The sequence below is a fragment of the Malaya genurostris genome, chromosome 1, assembly GCF_030247185.1.
Source record: "Malaya genurostris strain Urasoe2022 chromosome 1, Malgen_1.1, whole genome shotgun sequence".
Classification (NCBI taxonomy): Eukaryota; Metazoa; Arthropoda; class Insecta; order Diptera; family Culicidae; genus Malaya; species Malaya genurostris.
The window spans coordinates 142,128,499-142,147,496 of NC_080570.1; the positions used below are offsets into that span (position 1 = coordinate 142,128,499).

At 36.6% G+C, this 18,998-nt stretch overlaps 2 protein-coding genes across 2 annotated transcripts in view; both read left to right on the top strand.

The window, feature by feature from the left end:
- LOC131425983 (muscle-specific protein 20-like) overlaps positions 1-18,998 on the top strand; it is a 213,756-nt gene that overhangs the window by 139,399 nt on the left and 55,359 nt on the right. The window lies entirely within an intron of this gene.
- On the top strand, positions 13,840-18,873 carry LOC131425980 (uncharacterized). The gene is made up of 3 exons (XM_058588328.1): positions 13,840-13,962; positions 14,144-14,269; positions 14,396-18,873. Exon 3 carries the CDS (start codon positions 14,421-14,423, stop codon positions 18,621-18,623), a length of 4,203 nt encoding a protein of 1,400 aa, XP_058444311.1. The 5' UTR covers positions 13,840-13,962; positions 14,144-14,269; positions 14,396-14,420; the 3' UTR covers positions 18,624-18,873.

The following is an 18,998-nucleotide window of genomic DNA, read 5'->3' on the forward strand; positions in this document are numbered from 1 at the left end:
AACAGGTGGTAAGATCAATTACGGATACTTGATGATAAAACTGCCCTGTTTGGAATGCGTAGCATTTCTCAGCGATTTGCCACTAGTGCTAGGCATATTTGGAACAATTTTCAGCCAGGACGAGAAGTCCTGTCTCGCACGGGTTTGCAACATCAAAAACTGGACGAGAATGCCGTCAGTGTTCGGTTGCACGAGACTTCAGTTCGATGAGAATGTAGACTTTTGTCAGCTGGACAAGCAACTTGACTGGATGAACAAAATTTACGAAAAAGCGCGCACGGCTGTCGGCTGTCACCGTTCGGTTATAATAGTTTTCGAAAGTAAATGTCATCTGATTGATTTCGAAAGTAAATACGGCCAACAATTCCTTCGGTTTAGCACTTTATCCAGTGACACTTCGGATGCCGAAGTGCAGCAAATTACCAACGAAGTAGGCGTTGCCGGAACCGTCACCCTGGTAACCAAGGAGATGGCTCACGGAATTGACTACAAATCGAGTACGACGGTGGAAAAATCCGGTGGAGTGCACGTAATTCAAACATTTTTCTCCGATGATGTCATGGAGGAGAATCGAATTATGGGACGGACTGCCAGGCAAGGAAACAACGGCAGTTACGAGTTGGTAGTTACAACAACAACAGGTATTTGTAAAAGTTCGTACAATGAGTGTGCGAAAGAGAGAACGAGTAGAAGTCGGATCAGCTTGAACGAGTTACAAAGCGATCACTCCAAGCTAATCGAACGGAAAGAGGTTTTACGATCGTTTTTGAATGGGCTCAAGTTTTAAACGAACGTTGGGACTCCGATGACGACAAAAAAACAACATCCGTTTGGCCTCAACAATTGACAACCGCCTAACGAAACTAAGAACATATTTACAAAATATATAGCTTTTATTGTTAGAAATAAAGATTACAGCAAAATTAATGATTCTGTGAGCGTTTTTGTAAACTTAGTCCAACTTATCCAGTACACGATTCTGTCAAATTTTTCTACGAAAGTTTACAACGATAGAAACATTCGAAAACCGTGGAATCCTTATTTTTTTATAAATATTTATTGAATTATGAGTTAAACTTAAATTATTTGAATTGGGTGTTCATCCACAAATGATGACTTTTCAGCCCCATTATATACATGCTTTGGTTATTACCATTAAGGCATCATTTGCATTTGCATCCAAAATTTTGTGATTTTTATGTAGGGAAAATTGTAAACCAATTTGTATTGCGTAATGGGGAAAAGAAACTTATATACTAACTTACTAACTAATACAGAGAGAGAGAGCGAATCGATTCAATAGAAGATTGTCGATTTTTGTCGGAATTTTCTTATAATATTATGTGACATTACTTCTAATGGTTCTAAACCAGGGAGGACGTTTCAAATTCATTTTCAGAATTTTATTCTGATTCTTTTGAGGCGTTTTTTTCCTGGTGGAGCAACAACTTGACCAAATTGGTACTGCATAAAGCATGACTGGTCGGAAATTTTTTTTATAAATTTATTCTTTAGACAGAGCATAGAATTTCTATTTGTAAGAGGATATTTATAAAATAATATATTTATTAAATTTTGCCTAGATTCCTTCAATGTGATAATTGAATGGGGGTTTTTTGTCATACGTTGAACCTAAGTATTTTGCTTGATTAGACCATGTAAAATTCCAAGCCATTCAATTTGAGAATGTGACTATTGTTTGGTTCAAGAAAAGAAGCTCTTGGCTTATGAGGAAAGATAATTAATTGCGTTTTTTGCTGCAATTTTCCATTTTGACAGATAATCACTGAAAATATTTAAGCTTCTTTGTAGGCAACTGCAGATCATTCTGAGATTTCTACCCGTGGCTAACAGACTTATGTCGTCACATTTTTACCGTACTTTCAAAAATTGCAAAAATAATTTGTGGTGTAAGTTCAGTAAAAATTGAAAAAAAACCATCAAGTCGGATCTGTCCCGTATGGAAAGTACTCGCATATTTGTCCCACGCATTAAAAACACGTTCTAGTAACTAACAAATGTAAAGGTTGCATTAGTTCTTTTTCTGGCCACTGTACCAATATTCAGTGCTGGCCAGAGATGCCAGATATTTTCATAGTAAATCTGTATAATTTTATATAAAAATCTGTATTTATCTTTATTTACTAATAAAATTAAATTTCTACAATAAAATGATGTTTAAAGATGTTATTTTAATAGTTTATTATTGAAGAATGATAGATTCAATGAGTATCTTCGTAAACCATTGCCGCACTCACAAGAACATTCAACGACATTTCGACGTTTTTTTTACCGCTCATTTTTTTCGGAAATAGCTTAACCGATTTCAACAAGCTCAAGCTCGTTTGATAAGTACTATTGGATTCTTGATCAAATTTAATCTTCAAACTATCATAAGTTTGATTGTGGCTATCACTTCTGTTTCCGAAGATGTAATGGTATAATTGGCATAACCAACAAAATACCCGTTTTTACCACCTAATTTTCTCGAAAAGGATTAAACCAATATTGGAAAGCTTAGGTTCGTTTGAAAACTACTATTGGGCCATTGATCAAGTTCGAAGATCAAATGACAATCACTTCTGGTAACGGAGGTGTAATTGTATAAGTGACGTAAACGACAAAACGTTAATTTTTTTTTACCGCTGAACTTTCCCGGAGATGACTGAGCTGATTTCAACAAGATTGAATGGTCCGAAGATTGAATGGTCCCAAGTAGCATGTTAAGTTGATGTCCTGTATTTTTCTACTGATTGTGCAATTTATCAAGTTAGTTTATATTACTATTCTGGTAACTGTTGTGTTATGGAAAAAGCGCAATTTTTCTGTGTTGTGCAACACAGTTCATTCGTTATTACGAACATTTATTCACAACGATTGTGCAACTGATACAAAAACTCATACCTCGATCCCATCACAAAGGCAGTAATAAAATCAGCGAAAAAACAACTGTGAAACTCGTGAGAACTACTACGTAATGTAAACAAGAATTGGTATAACGTTTACAAAAGCATGCAAACTTAATTTCGAATGAATAAGTTTCACATTTGATTTTCAATACAACTGCTCTTAACACAAACATGGATCTTGTAAAATAATCTGCACATGAAAAATGATAATTTTGTGTTTTTGTAATTGAAAAATCGACAACGAACTGCATTTTTATGGTGAAACATGTATTCGTACGGCCGAAATTTTCAAGCGCCTTTGAATAACGGTGTTTTGATGATTCTAAATCAATTTCTGTGAAAATAACAGTCTATTATTTTTAATGAGAATCATCGGAATGGTGTTTAAAATACGTGTATTCAAACATTCATAAAATTTTCAGACGATTTTTATCAAACTAATGTGTAATTAAACCTGAAAAATCTCGAAATGATTTTTGCTTAAATATTTTCCAATATGACATCGATGGTAACAGTGAGTTGAATAGAAAATGGTTCACCCAACGTAATATATTTTCTAAATAACAGGAAACTATTAACATGTTAATATTTCGGAAAGAAATGCTCTACGTTTAGTTTTTATTATCAGTAATCTTCTATTTAAATTAAACAACAATACAGTATAGCCATTCATCATATCAGGCCCGACTTTTGTGATGCGCACTGTAGGTATTATTTTGGTAAAATGTCCATGTGCTGGAGTTGCAAAAACAAGTTGCACAAGCGGTAATATATAACTATGAGAGTAACTATGATGAATGAACTTTCGGTTCAATTTTTTGAAAAAGTGCTGTCAGGTCTGCTTATTTTTTTCGCGTGATGAAAACCGAATACAAATTATCTGATTGATTTTTGTTTTCATTGCGTGTGTAATGCTGTATTCCTGCAGCTTTTATGATAATAATCTCATGTCTGCAAGTTTTGCGTTCAATTCAAACAGATAAATCTTGCACAACTTTTTTGAAAGTTTTAAATTTAAAATCATTGTTTTTCTAAAACTGAAGAAAACTGCACACACTGACCTAAAAATTCATGAGGCAGACAAAACTATGCTGACTCAGCAAAAACATATCTAATCAATCATTTTTTGCCTTGCGGAGAGCATCACTCATTTCACTAGTTTTTCTTTCACAAGAGATTTAAAGCAATTTCGATGTATATTGTGTCCGGTAGAATTATGACAGCCGTTTGGAAAGTTTTTGATAAGTTGCACAATTGTTCTAGTTACTCCCGTTTCACATGACGATGTGAAATTTTTTGCAGAACTTCTAGTGAAACATTAACAAGTTGGTGATTTACTGCACAATTGTTTTAGATGTACTTAAAGTTGTTCTACAGTGATTTTTTCGGTAATATTGTGAAACTTAACAGAGATAAGTTGCACAAGCAATTTTAATATATTTAAAAATCTTTCTGAACATATCTAACATAAATAACATTTCTAAATCAATTGTAAAACATCTTGAAAGTTCAATAAGTTACATTTGCTACTTGGGGTATAAATGACCAGAGCTTAAAATTGTCACGCATTCTCAATGAAAGAAACCATTCCTGCAGTCTCATTTTCAATGTTTTACTGTCTCATTCGTAAATGACCGACACCAGAACAAACGAAGAGAGACGAAGCATTTTCGTTTCTCATCGAAAAAATGAGAGAGCATAATTGCCAACGTCACTCTTTCCTCTGTGACAAGACGAAACCAAACTAACGTCTTCAGGTAGCAATAGCAGAATTTCAATTCTCATTCTTTTATCGATGTATTGAAAATATGTGACGCTTGGCTATAAAAAGTGATTAAAATATGGCAAATCGAAGTAATTACATCCCAGAACTTCTATGGAAACAAAAACTACTACAAATTCGAGCACCAACAGTTAAAACTTATTGTGAAACCTTTTTCTGTCGTTTTCAATTCTCACAGCTTTGGTTGAATATCGACACTGCATACTGTGGGATTTTCACTGAAAACTGCAAATGACTGAAAGGGCAAATGAAAAAAAGAACACATTTTTGAAACTACTGTCCCGCTTATGTCATTGACTTGACATGGATTTCGTTCTCATAGTTTGCAAGCGAAGCTGAGAGTGACAGTAATTTCTTGTCATTTTCGTTTATTTTTCAGTCAATGAAAATGACTTTTATTAGCTCTGTAAATGACATAACCGTCAAAATACCCGTTTTTTGCCACTCAATTTTCTCGCAACTGTCGGTCACTTTCACCGACCAACCGGTGCCAACCTCGTAAATTACCGTTTATCTGCCATTACACCCCACCGCGAGCGCACCGAAAGTTTATCGTTTAAACGTCAATTAAGACATTAATACCGTTTTTGTTTTTGAACCTAGACGCGGACGACTCTGACTCCAAGTAAAACGAACACGTGGTACGCGCCCTAAACAACAGCTCATGAAAAAAAAGAAAAAATAAACAAACTCGCATGGATGCGTGGGGCGACCCGAGAAAATTTTCAGAGCGAAACTACGCCATTGGAGTCCGATCTAGAGCGACCTCAGGTTGCCAAAACGTTGTTTGGGAGACTCTGGGTGAGCTTTCGGGCTGCTCTGATCAATAAACGAAAACGGTATAAGTGCATTGCAAATCTCTGCCAACGGGCATGGCTTCCTTTGATCTCCACTCGACTTGAGTTTGAGACACAGAAAAAGGCGGAAACATTCGCGTTTTTAAGGACACCGATTTCTCCGTATTTATATTTATGTTTTCCCTCTATATTGCAATGAAGATATGTTCTTCTAAAATACCGATAGTTCACTGATCATACAGAGATATTCAAAACTTACAAAAATGTTTATTGTGGAGCAGGGAAAAGCCCAGTGGAGCTAGTTTAGCCAAAACTTTCTTTCCTACAGGCATAAAACCTCCTCATCTTTTGCAATGATCCCAATGATACATAATACATAGTAACTTAAAATTAAAACTTAGAAATTATACAATGATGAGAGAAAACTAATACTAAATTCAGGCACGTACCCAGAGGGGGGGCCCGAGAGGCCCTGGCCCCTCCCAAAATGAGAAACAGAAATAAAAAAAAATGTTTGATTCGAAGCGAACAGTGTCAAAACTAAATAAAATGAAAATTAAATACGGGGCAAAATGAACGACAATAATAAAAATACACTTAATTATTATGGACGACTGGAATATGAAAGTGCGCGAGCTTACCATAGTTGAGCAAGATTCTGCAAGGGGACGGGTATAGCGTGATGGGTAAGTCGATGTCTTCCACGCAGCCCGCCTGGGTTCGATTCCCAAACCCGGCGAATGATCATAAGGTTAAAACATCTATAATTGAAAAAAAAAGATTCTGCAAATTAGAAAGATATCCTGTTGCTGGATCTCGCACATACTTATTTAGGACTAAAAAGACAAACGCAAGTGCACTTCGAGTACAAGTTTGGCTGGATCTATTATTATACGCCAGAGAAATGAATGATTAAACGACAATGGACTGAAGTCGTCGCGGCATGAGTGCCTGGAAGGGAGGCTTAATGGGTCGGAAAGATCATGATGCCTGTTTTCTGGGATTGTCATAGTATAGTTTTGGAGTACTAAATTGATTAAAGACCGAAATCGCTGTGAAAGGGTCTTACATGCAGCACATGAGCATCGATACCATAGTTAAAATCAACGATTTAGTGCTCCAATTAATTGCCCATCCGCCTTGTTCACCTGATTTGGTCTACTCGAACTGTTATCTATTCCCAAACCTAAAGACATCTCTGAAAAATCGATGTGAATTTCGTTTTGGAATTTTAGACCGCTACTTTCGGGACCTGATACCGAAACCTGTATAGCTAAAGTAAGTTTGAATGACCATCAACCAATATGACCTACAAATTTAGAAGATGCTTTCCGTTCTCCACGAATCGAAGTAAAGGATCTATCTCGGACGACTGGGATTGGAATGGCATAACATTAAACGTTAAGAAATGTAATATAATAACTTTCTCTCGGTCATAAGGAGTGTATCGATAAGTAGTTAGCAATATTCAAACAGTTACTACTCTGAAATTTCTTTCTTCTTTAATTTCTTGCAGCGTGTTTTGCTGTGACATGTTTGTTTACATGTCAATAACAGCTGCGCAATCGATTGTCAAAAGTATTATCGAGAAGTTCGGTAAGACCCTTTCCATGAAGGATTTACCCCGATCCGGTAGGAAAACGGGTTCTAGCCAGCCCGGCCGGGACTTGAAAGTGGTTGAGTACATCAGTAAAAACCCATCGGCGTCGACGCGGGATTTGGCCAAGCAGTTCAACACCAACATCGGGATGATTCAACGGATCAAAGTTCGGAACTCCCTGAAATCGTACAAGAAACAGAAGGTGCCGAAAAAGTCCCTGGTACAGCAAGTTCAGGCCAAAACAAGAGCGCGAAAACTGTATAACCGGATTCTACAGAATAAAGACGGATGCATCCTGATCGACGACGAAACCTACGCCAAGGAAGACTCTCGAGGGCTGCCCGGACCGCAATATTATACGAAATCGGAGTACCAGGACCTGGACGACGCGGACACCACGGTGGCGATGGAAAATTTTGGGCAGAAGGTGTTGGTCTGGCAAGCAATTTGTACCTGTGGTTTGCGGTCGTCGATTTTCTTCATGAAGGGCACAATTAACGCCAAGGTGTACGAGGAAGAAGAAGAATGCTGCCACTGTACAGAAAGCATAAGGCTCCTCCTCTCTTCTGGCCGGATTTGGCTTCATCCCACTACGCAAACTCCGTTCTACAGTGGTTGTCAAAAAATAATGTACAATTCGTGGAAAAGAACATCAAACCACCGAACTGCCCGGATCTTCGGCCAATTGAAAGGCATTGAGCAATTGTCAAGCGGCACTTTCGGAAGGAAGGTACAGTGTCCCAAAACATGCAGGAGTTAAAAAAACTGGATAGCTGCCGCCAGGAAAGTCACAAAAGTAACTGTGCCAAATTTAATGAAGAATGTCAAGTCCAAAGTGCGAGCGTTTCACAGAAACTAGGATTTTCTTCAATATAATCAGCGAAATGCATAAAAATGTAATTTTTCTACAATATATCGAAAACTGATGTCAAAATATGTTTTTTTTTCGCTTTTTTATTCAATAATCAATGTTGCTAACGACTTTTCGATACACTCCTGAGTCACAAATTTTATTTAAATATCTAATAATGATAGTTTCAGTGTAAAAGTTTAAAGTGTCTGTTAAAAACGCCAGTAAATGGCACACCGGAAATTATCTGCTTAAGCAATTTTCAGTAACATTATTTTTCCATTCTGGGCCCCTCCCGAAACCAAATCCTGGGTACGGGACTGACTAAATTTACTATTCTAGTTACTAGAACTATCGAGACAGATAACTGAGAAACAGCTTTTTTAGAACATTACGAGAATGATGAAGGTCAAATACATTGGAGCAATTATTGAATAAGCGGCACAAACATACTAGTCGAAAGTTCGTAATAACCGTAGTTAGTTCTAGATGAGGGTATTCTAAGAAATGGGTGAAAACGAAGCGTACGGCGATGAATATCTATGTGTAACAATTGTAGAAGATCTGACCAGTCTATACGAGCTTGTAGTAAATCGAACAGAGAGCAAATCAAGGTCAATCAACTTGCAACGATACTCGTAACGCGGAAGGTTTAATGGGCCTCTCCACGGAAGACGACGAAGTGCAAAACGGGCTAATTTGCGTTGGATTGATTCTAGGTGTTGAATGTCTCGACGGTAAAAAGGTGACATAACATTTCCCGCAAAATAACGTTTATTTATTGAAATATGAGTTAAACTTAAATTATTAACATTTAAATTGGCTGTTCAGCCACAAATGGTGACTTTTCAGACTTTTTTTTTATATACATGATTTGATTATTGCCACGAAGACATCATTTGCTTCCGCAATTCTGTGATTTTTGTGTAGGGAAAATTTTAACACCTGCCCTGTGAAAGTACGATCAGTGAAATAAATTTGAATCATTTGGTTCAAATAAACAGGAAGTCGGACATTTTTGCTATTAAACCTTTGTGTCAAGCACTGTCGAATGCTTTCTCTATGTCTAGAAGAGCAACTCCAGTGAAGAACCCAGAAGATTTGCATTTGCATTTATCATGTTCGTTACTCTTGCAAGTTGATGAGTAGTTGAATGTTCATGACGAAACCCAAACTGCTCTGGTTTTTAGTTGAATTCTCATTTATATCAGTCATCATTCTCAACTAGATACTTTTGTCAAAAAGTTTACTGATAGAAGAAAGTAAACTAATGAGTCGATGCTGGATTTTATCAGGTTTTAGGGTGTGAATTACTTTAGCGATTTTTTCCATCTTTTAGGGAAGTAAGCTAATGAAAAACACTTGTTGAAAATTTTAACCAAGAATTTCTATACAACATCGGGAAGATTTTTAATAAGAATATTAAACATTCCATCATTACCAGGAGCCGTCATGTTTTTAAGTTTTCTAATAATTGACTTAATTTCATCCAAATTCGTCTCAGTAATGTCATCTTCGTGGGATGGAGATAGGACAACACTATACAAATGACAACAAATACAAATGGTTCGCTCTATTCTTGAATATTGCTCAGTGGCATGGAACCCTTACTACACGCTTAGAAAAAGTTACTCAAAGTTTGAGTACTAGTTACTCATTTTCAAATGATACATGGAAACGTCAAAAATTGAGTAGTTATCATCAATGATATTGAGTAACTCCTACTCTAAATTTGAGTTTAACGCAATAACTCGTTTTTTTTTGTTACTATTCGCAATAGTGAGGTCGAATCGCGTATTTCGAGGGTGAGTCACTCAACACAAACGGTGTTGTGTCTGCAAAAACCGGAATGATAAACTCCGTGTTGTGCTTTAGAATGAAACCGAATATGCTCAAATGTCATTTATGAGGAATAAGTGTATGATTGGTGCCTGAGTAAATTTGCTTTCACCACTTGATATAGCATTGAGTTCAATTACCTAATATTTTAATACAATACACTCAGAAAATGAGCAATGTTTTGCAAATTTGGTATATGTGAAATAAAATTTCACTCAAAATTTGAGTTATAGTTACTCTATTTTTGGTACATGTACAAATAAAGTATTACTCAGTAAATGAGTAGATTTTACCCAAATATCGTTTCCAGTGGAAGAACTCAAATTTGAGTAACTTCGGAGTTACTCTAAATTAGAGTTGTTCCACTTTTTCTGTAGATGAGTGAGATCTTACTCATTTTTGAGTAACTATTTTTAAGCGTGTACCTTAATGGTGTCAATCGGATCGAATCGCACTGCACTGCGCCTTGGTTGCCTTGGAATGATCCACAACAACTCCCGAGTTATGAAAGTTGAGCGATGCTAACTGGAATTGACACACTGCATGTTCGACGTGATTTATCACGAACAATGGCAATATCTGATATTTTAACTGATGGAATCGATTGCCCCGCACTTCTTAGCGAAATCAACCTAAACGTTCGATCGCGTGTTCACCGTAACAGTTTGTTCCTTCGCTTGCCATTTCGTCGCACTAATTATGGAACTAACGGTGCAATTACTGAAACGCAGCGGATCTTCAACAGAGTTTCATCGGGATTTGATTTCCATCTGCCACGCCGTGCCATACGATCTAACTTTTTAAATATACTAAGAAATAACCATTTGGACTAAATTATGTCTGTTGATTCAAATAAATAAATAAATAAATAAATAAATAAACAAGCTTAAACAACATCGAGGAACACATCTCAAAAAGTCATCTTGACACTTCACAACTTTTATTCAATAAATCTTTAGAACAAACCGAATCGAATCGTCAACAAATGATTTTAGCTCTATTTGGGACGAGATGGACTGCGAACGGTCTTATCCGTTTGGCAAACAGACAAACAAACAAAAACTCTGTTTACAAACAGTACCGCTAAATTGTCAAAATGCGTTCATCCGATTAGCATTTATACCAAACAATTCAGAAAAGTTTAATTTTGAACTATTTGAGATTATGTCACACAACTGATATTTTTATCATACAATTGTGTTCATATTTCCGATGGCATGTAGCAATAATTATGTTGATTCATTCGATACAACAGGAGATATTCACGATCAAAAACTTATCACTCTCTCAGAGGGTAAATTTTGAAAAGGCACCCCATAGTAAAGTAAGTTGTATTCACGACAAAAGGACAAAAATAATTCTCGTGTAAGGGCCTAGGAAATATGAACACAATTGTATGATAAAATTATCAGTTGTATGACATAATCTCAAATAGTTCAAAATTAAACTTTTCTGAATTGTTTGGTATAAACGAGTGCCAAAGAGGATAATTCATAAGGCGCGTTTGCCTTTCTCGTATTTTTAAAGCTCATAGCTCAGTGATCTATGTAAGGATTTATATAATCTAACTACCAATAGAATCGAAATTTTTCAACTTAAGCATGTATAGCAAAAGCATTGAAGTATATCAATAGTACACTATTGAAAAACCTATCTCATTTGACCCATGTCAGCACCAGCCAATCAGGACGCGTTCTGAGGAAAAGATTAAAATACATGCTGCTGTACTACAACTCGTTCGAGAAAAATGTTTCGAAAAGTGGTGAATATCGTAGTGAGTTCCACAATTTGGTCCTTCTGAAAGGCAGGAATGTCCCGTACAGTACCCTGATAGTTTCTTTCAATGAAATGCAAATCCGAAATGAAATAATCGACATTAAAATTCTGTATGCGTCTGTTTTATAGCCATTAGGACCGCCCATTAGTGAAAAAGCTACAAACGAAATCACATAAAAAGATAGCTCCTAACAAACATTGGATCAGTTTGGATTCTATCGCCAATGCGAGCAGATGTATTTTGTGCCGTTTGCAAAGCTAGTTTCGCTTCCGACAAGAGCGATTACGTCACAGCTGCCAGTCATTTGCATGGATGAAAAAACAACGGTGGAGAGCATTACAGAAAATCAACCGTTCTAATGGATCTAAAAGTTTTCTAAAGGGTTTGGTTGTTCGCAAATCGAAAGGAAATATCCTCAGTTTAGTGCAAATATAGAACTGTTTGATTTGATTTTTGCACTTTTCGCTGTGTGAAATTCACAGTAATCTAGATCAAGTGAAGCCTTCCTTGTTTTTGCGAAAAATGTGGAAAAGGGGAATGCTTGCATAATTAATACAATTGATCAACTAATTGATATTCGGAAGTGTTAAGAAACATGTCAGTTGTTTTTAATGATGACTAAGAAATGATATTTCAAATTTGTGTAGAAAACTCGTCACTCCTGCACCATACACGTTCATTAAAATGTTATTATTTTTTAGTAATGACACTTTTAATGATCATGTAAGGTCCGCTATTGGGGTTAGCAATTACGGTAAAAAACCTAATGAAGATTTCTTTAGTGCTACCCTCACACGTTCATTAAAAGTGCCATTACTTGGTCATAATGACATTACTGATCCTCGTATCCGTAAGGTTCCTACTCGGATCGTTATTTTTTTTTTTTGCATCTGATTCGGAATCCGTTCGGAAATGGTACAGAATTCAAAATCAGATTGCAGAAGAACCGACTGGGAAAGAGAATGGGTCGAACGTTCAAAAAAAAGTTTGATCAGATACAGGGGTTGAATCACGTAAGGTGATTATCATCAAGTGATTATCACTTTTGAAAATTTGGAATCATGTAAGGTGATAATCACCAAGTTCTGTCACCACTGCCGAAAGGCTAACATCACTATCAAACGTTGGCATTACGTAAGGTGATAGTCACCACGATTTAATCACCTTCATGTCAAAAAGAAGGTGATAGCAATTTAGCTATCACTTTTAGTAGTGATTTGATTTTTAGAGAAGTGGCTTTATAAATTATTGTCCGTTAGGTGAATTTTAAGCCACTGATATAAACATAACCTACCAAAATTGGTCGGAGAGTATATTTTTTTAATAAAATTCGTACTGATATTGTGTCAAAATTAAATACCAAAATGAAAAGTAATTTTGTTTGTATAGTTTAAAGAATTCATAGAATGAATGGTAGTATTTATCAATTAAATCAATTCATTTATGTTGTAATTATTATTTGAAGGAATATCATTGGGGTATTCGTAGAGTCACAGATAAATTGCTTCCTGGAAAAGTGATAAGTTTATGAATGTAGACATCTCCTGTTGCACATAACGTAACAACATAAAAAATCTATGCTAACATTTTCAGTAACATTAGTGAGCGACATATCATTCTCGTTCAACTGAACGAGTAAAAAAGATTAAACTGCGTTTGTAATTTTCTTCTTGTGAGTTGAACTAAATAAGGCAATATTTTTGGACAATTAGTTGTTAATCATAGTGGATATTCGTAATACCGGTGGGTAAAATTTCCAAAATGGAACTAGCATTCGGCAGCTCTGTGATCGTGGTATTCCAAGAAATGCCATAATCGTAAAGTGAATAAAAGCTATACACAAAATTATTTAACGGATATTTCTCATTCGAGAGGAATGCCATCCGTTGTTAAACATCAAGAAGATCTAACGATTCGTGTCATTTCAAAGCCAGCAAATTTATCCCAAAGAACTGACTGTGACATTGATTTCCATTGAAAAATAAAAATCGGCACTAAATTAAACCAACAAGTGAGTTTTTTATTTGTTTGTGCGCAGTTTGACATACTCGCGAGAAAATATTTTCAACGTTACTCTTCGATCCATACAAATCATCATTGATAAACATGACTCGAATTAATGAAAAGGATTGAAATCTATAGGAATAAAAATTTAGTTTTTAAATATTATATGGGTATACGCCACTTTCATATGTTGCTCCTCCTAATATCAACGGAATACGCCACATTCATATTTTACAGATGATAAATAGAGTGAAGTTGGCTCAATCACCGGTGATGGTGATAGTAAAAGTGATCACTTTCGCTGATTCCAAATATTCTGGTAATCACCTCTTTATCACCAGGAGGTGATAGTCACTTATCGCCTTACATGATTCCACCTCAGATAACATATAAAAAGAAACAGGTAAACTTTTTGCGATCGCAGACACGGATAATGAGTTTGCTACCGTCAGCTTAAATGCATTATGTTGGATTTGTTTACCTATCGAAGAACGCCTGAACCAAACCGGCTTCAATAGGTAAACAAACCCAACATAAAATATTTATGCTGAGGCACGCACTTTAAAATTCATTCTCCATCGTAGAAAGGCTGAAGTTAGAAGTTACAAACAGTCACCACAAAGGATTGAAGTGAACTAAAAACATCGATTAAGTGCATCTCGGTTTGGCAGGAGTCAGAACCCATTGCTAAAAGGATTTTTTTTTTAGAAGTAAGTATCACTCAAACCCTAGTTCGTAGCTAAGCTGATTTACTTAGTAAAAAACTTGATCGAGTAATCAAACAACCTCTTCCAATAGCCAATCGTTTATAATCCAAATTTTGAAATGATTTTCAGCCTTTCCTGAGAAAACTTTCCTGTCATGGAACCGGTAAGGAATAATGAAGCGGAAGAAAATTGTGCGGCTGACGCTTCCGCTTCGAACGAGACCCAAACGATGACGGAACCGAACAGATCGAGTGGAGGAAATTTGGACGAGAACCGCAATTCAGTTGAGTTCACAACGATGTCGCAGGATCTTCGTAGCGGGATTTTGTCCACTGATTCCAATGAATGTGAAACCAGCACCCAGCGGTGTTCCGATTTTACTCTTAGTCAAGCGCGAAAATTTCGATCCCCGGCTGGCAACGAATTCATCAAGAAGAAAACATCAACCTGTAAGAAAATCAGTCAACTCAACTTTTCTGCCTGTTTTACACTGGAAACGTTGGAAATTAAACTTCATAGCGAAGGCCGGTTGATGTTGGTGGACGATGATCTGCTGGCAAGAGTGACGATCGCGAGACCGGAACTGTTGGATGGAACACGTAATTTTCAACAGGCAAAGCAAGTTACACTGGAGCAGATTCGGATTGAGGAGGTATTTTTCGATGGTCTTCTTTTGGAACGAAACCAGCTACGAACGGATTTCGTGAATATTCTCAAAGATGTGGGATCGAAAACGGCAATCGATCGTCGCTTTGCAATGGACTGCATTTCATTGAAGACCATTTTTGGCGATGACGTTAGTTGCGGGCTGTCAAACTATCAGTGTGTGTGTGAGAAAATTATGAAAAGTCGGTCTTTTTCAGTGCAGCTCACCAACGCGGTGACAAAGTTGTATGACGTCGAATGTTCTCTGAAAAGAAGGAGTGAGCTTCTTCCGTGCATTCCGTCGGAAGATAATTTTCCGATATTGGTTGAAACTCTGAAGCAGATTCTGTCAAATGCAAGTGATGTTCATAGAAAGTGTTTATTGGAACAAGTGCCAGGATATTTATCGAGTGATTTGGAAAATGTTTCACCCGGAAGAATCATGTTAATCAGCAGCAGAGATGTTGGGATTCTTGCCGATGTGGAAAATATTCTGGATGGAGTTGATTTCCAGAAACCTTTGAAAAACTTGGCAAATCGCTTCACCGCTAATGTGAATGGTTTTGATATTAGTGCATTTAGTGTAGAGCAATCATTAATCAATCCAACTTTTGTTCTTCTGTGCAAAAGCCTGAAGGATCTCCTGCAAAAAATCGTCAAAAACTCGAACATGCAGTGTTCAGATTTGATTCAAATTGACACCAACACCTTTTGGAATCCGACACCCGAGATAACCTGGAAAATCAAAGGTAATTCAGGAAAATGTTTGGAACACGAATATTTGTTCATTTTCAAACTGCTGAACCATTTTGAGCCTGGTTCAAACGCCGACTGCAATTCATTCGAATACAAATCCAAGCTTTTTGTGGGTTCCGAAAACTGCAATCTAGCGATTGATCCTAGTCAAACCATGCAGGAATCGTTCATTTTGTGCTGTTTGTTGGATGATGCTCTGTCTTCGATTGCGACCAGAAATCAACTGAAAGCTTATGAAAAAATTCTTCAAAAATATGTTTCTTTAAATCAAAAAGTAAATCAAGATGAGCTAGAGTTCGTTCGAGTCGTGAGTCATGCTTTGGTGGACTTCATTGCTTGTACCGTTGAACTTGTGGAGAAGGACGAAGAAGACAATTTGGAGGTCGACAGGAAAATACTGCAAAAACACCTTCATCTACTCATTCCAGAAATGTCGCTTGGCTCTTCAAATACGAATCGATTCCACGAAATGGTCGAAGTTTTTATTTTATTTTGGAACTATAGGAAGAATATAATTGCAAAGTTTTCTTCTAAAATTGATCTTCCAGAGATGAACGAACTCGCGCCAAAATTGTTGGATGTCGTACAGTTGGTTTTGGAGAAAAGTGAGGAAGCTGAACTGGTTTTGGAGTTTTTCAATACATACAATGCTTTTGTGTTTCAACTCGATGCTCTGTCATTTGATTGGATCGTAAAAACCATTTCCGGGCTTGAGATGCAAAATATGATTCCATACAAGTTGATCGAACCATTGAACCAAGAACGCTTTCCGGACACATTCCGAGTGTTAAATCCGTTGAAGTTCGTTCAGATGATGAAAATGTTTCATAGCGAAGTTGAAATTCCTGAGCCCCAGATTATTCTCATTATGAAATCGTGTCTTTCCCTTACCATGCAACAGTTAAATCGGAAACAGTGGTCATCAGGACTCGATCTTTCAGCATCAGATCAAATCACTACCACAATAACTGTGATTTCAATATTCACAAAGTGGCTGATGAATGATTCTTTCGACCATTTTCAAGCAGCTAATGTGGATTTACTAACCAGCAAAGTTAATGAATGTAAATCTACAAGTGATTTTAACACTTGGGTAAGAATTGAAGAGGATTTGATTTTGGCATTTGTCGGATTCGATCATTTTCACGACAAGCAATCAATTCGAAAAGCATTCCATCAATATTCACAAGAGTTTCATGAATACGTATCTTTGAAAGAAGAGAACAGAGTCGCTGAAATATCAGAGAAATTGAAAGCAACAAACATTCGTCATTTCAGTTCTTGGGATGCTCAATTTAAGCAGGTCGAGATCCCGAAAATCCTTGCTGGAATCGCAGCTTTGTGGTTTACTTCAACACCTAAAACGGTAGAATTTCCTAATCTGACAGAAGCTCACGGACTGCACGGTTTTCAGATCTTGTGCATTCTGAGGATGCTAGGAGTGGACGACCCAAAAACGGGAGTGTCTAAACATTTTTCGGAGATTCCTCCGGGAGAAGGAAGAACGTTGATTATTCGACTGATCGCCATTTTGTTGGCGTTGACGGGGCACTCAGTGCGTGTGCTTTGCTGCAACGGATATCAAATGAAAAAAAATCGAGCTGATCTGAATCGAGTTTTTGATGTTTTGGATGTCGAAAAAAGTATTAGCTATTGCACTGCTTGGGATTTTTTTAGATATGGTGCCGTACTATTAAATGGCACACGTGTTCTTTCATCGGGATTCGCGAAGAATTCAGCTGAGAGACTGATGACAGGATCCTTAGATAATTCCGTGCTTTTGATTGATGATAAAAATGTGTGTCTAGGATATTCCTACTACCAACAATTTGTTATCATATTACCAGGACTCGATAAAATTCAAACTAAAATATGGAATTTAACAATCAAATCAACTGAGGAAAACGCCGTCAAGAATTGTATTTATGAGTTTATTGAATCATCCGAGTTCCCAGAAAAAGATAGATGGAAGACTTTTTTATCACTGCCAGGTGAATTTAAATGGATCTCGGAAAACAACAAGGAAAAATCCTTCACAAATCGAGAGTTATTTAATACACATTTATCTGACATGATTCGCGATGCTAGAATAGTGCACCAAAATTACGGTTGGGCATTTGGCTGTAATTATTATAAGACGTTCCACTATTTAGCTAATGAGAAATCGCAAATTTCAACGAAAACCGGAGATAAAATGAATTATGGATTTTTGATGATGGAATTACCCCGTTCAAAGTTATCCGCAGCATTCAGCGACTTCCCTCTCGTTTTCGGGGTATTTGGAGGAAAGTTTCACAAATATCAAATTAATTACCTCGAAAAGTTTTGCGACATCAAGGAATGGACTAAAATGCCCTCGGTTTTCGGTTGCTCAAAACTTCAATTCGATAAGAAGGCAAACTTTTATCAGGCGATCGACGAAAGTTCTTACTTAGACAAAATTTTCAACAGCGCTCGCAAGGTTATCGATTCCCATCGTTCGGTTATAATAGTTTGCTGTTCTAAAGAGCGAACGAAAATTTTAGAAAACAACTACGGGAAGCATTTTACTCGGATTAACTTCATGTACGAAGATACACCAAATGAAGAGAAGCAACGGATTATTGATGAGATCGGTGGTGCTGGAATTGTAACCGTGGTAGAGAAGAAAATGGCTTCAGGACTTGACTACAAATCCAGTGAGACCGTAGAAAGAAACGGGGGAGTGCACGTGATGCAAATATTTTTTACCTACGATACTATTGAGGAAACCCGGATCAAGGGACTAACTGCCAGGCACGGGAACCAAGGGAGCTACGAAATAATTACTTCGCATTTTACAAATTCGTACGATGAATTGAATAAAGATAGAGCAAGTAGGATTCAAAGCGACTTAAAATACATAGCAAGTACACATTCTCAACTAACTAGAAAAAAAGAGGTTCTGCGAACATTTGTGAATACATTTAAGTTTTAAATGAACGAATTACAATAGATTGAAGTTTATTTGAACAGTATATGAAATTTGTACAGCCGTTAGTACAGTAATATCGTACCGGTGATTTTATGATGTCAATAAAAACTGCAAATAAAATTTACATGCACACTTTGACTAGAACTGATTAAAAATTCATACACAAAACATGGTTTATGCAGCTGATTCAAAATTAATAACCTGTTTAGCCTGAATTTCATATACAAAAGTAACAGAAGTGCAAGATTTCGCTTTTTTTTCATAAATTCGTTTATTTCATAGGCAATATACATAAGTTTTTCTTCGCCGTGGCATCCACAATACATAGTACTTTAAACCTAATACATTTCGAATATAATATTAGTATGTTGGTATTCA

Excerpts from the sequence above, each read along its gene's own strand:
- LOC131425980 (XM_058588328.1), top strand. The coding sequence starts at position 14,421 with ATGGAACCGGTAAGGAATAATGAAGCGGAAGAAAATTGTGCGGCTGAC.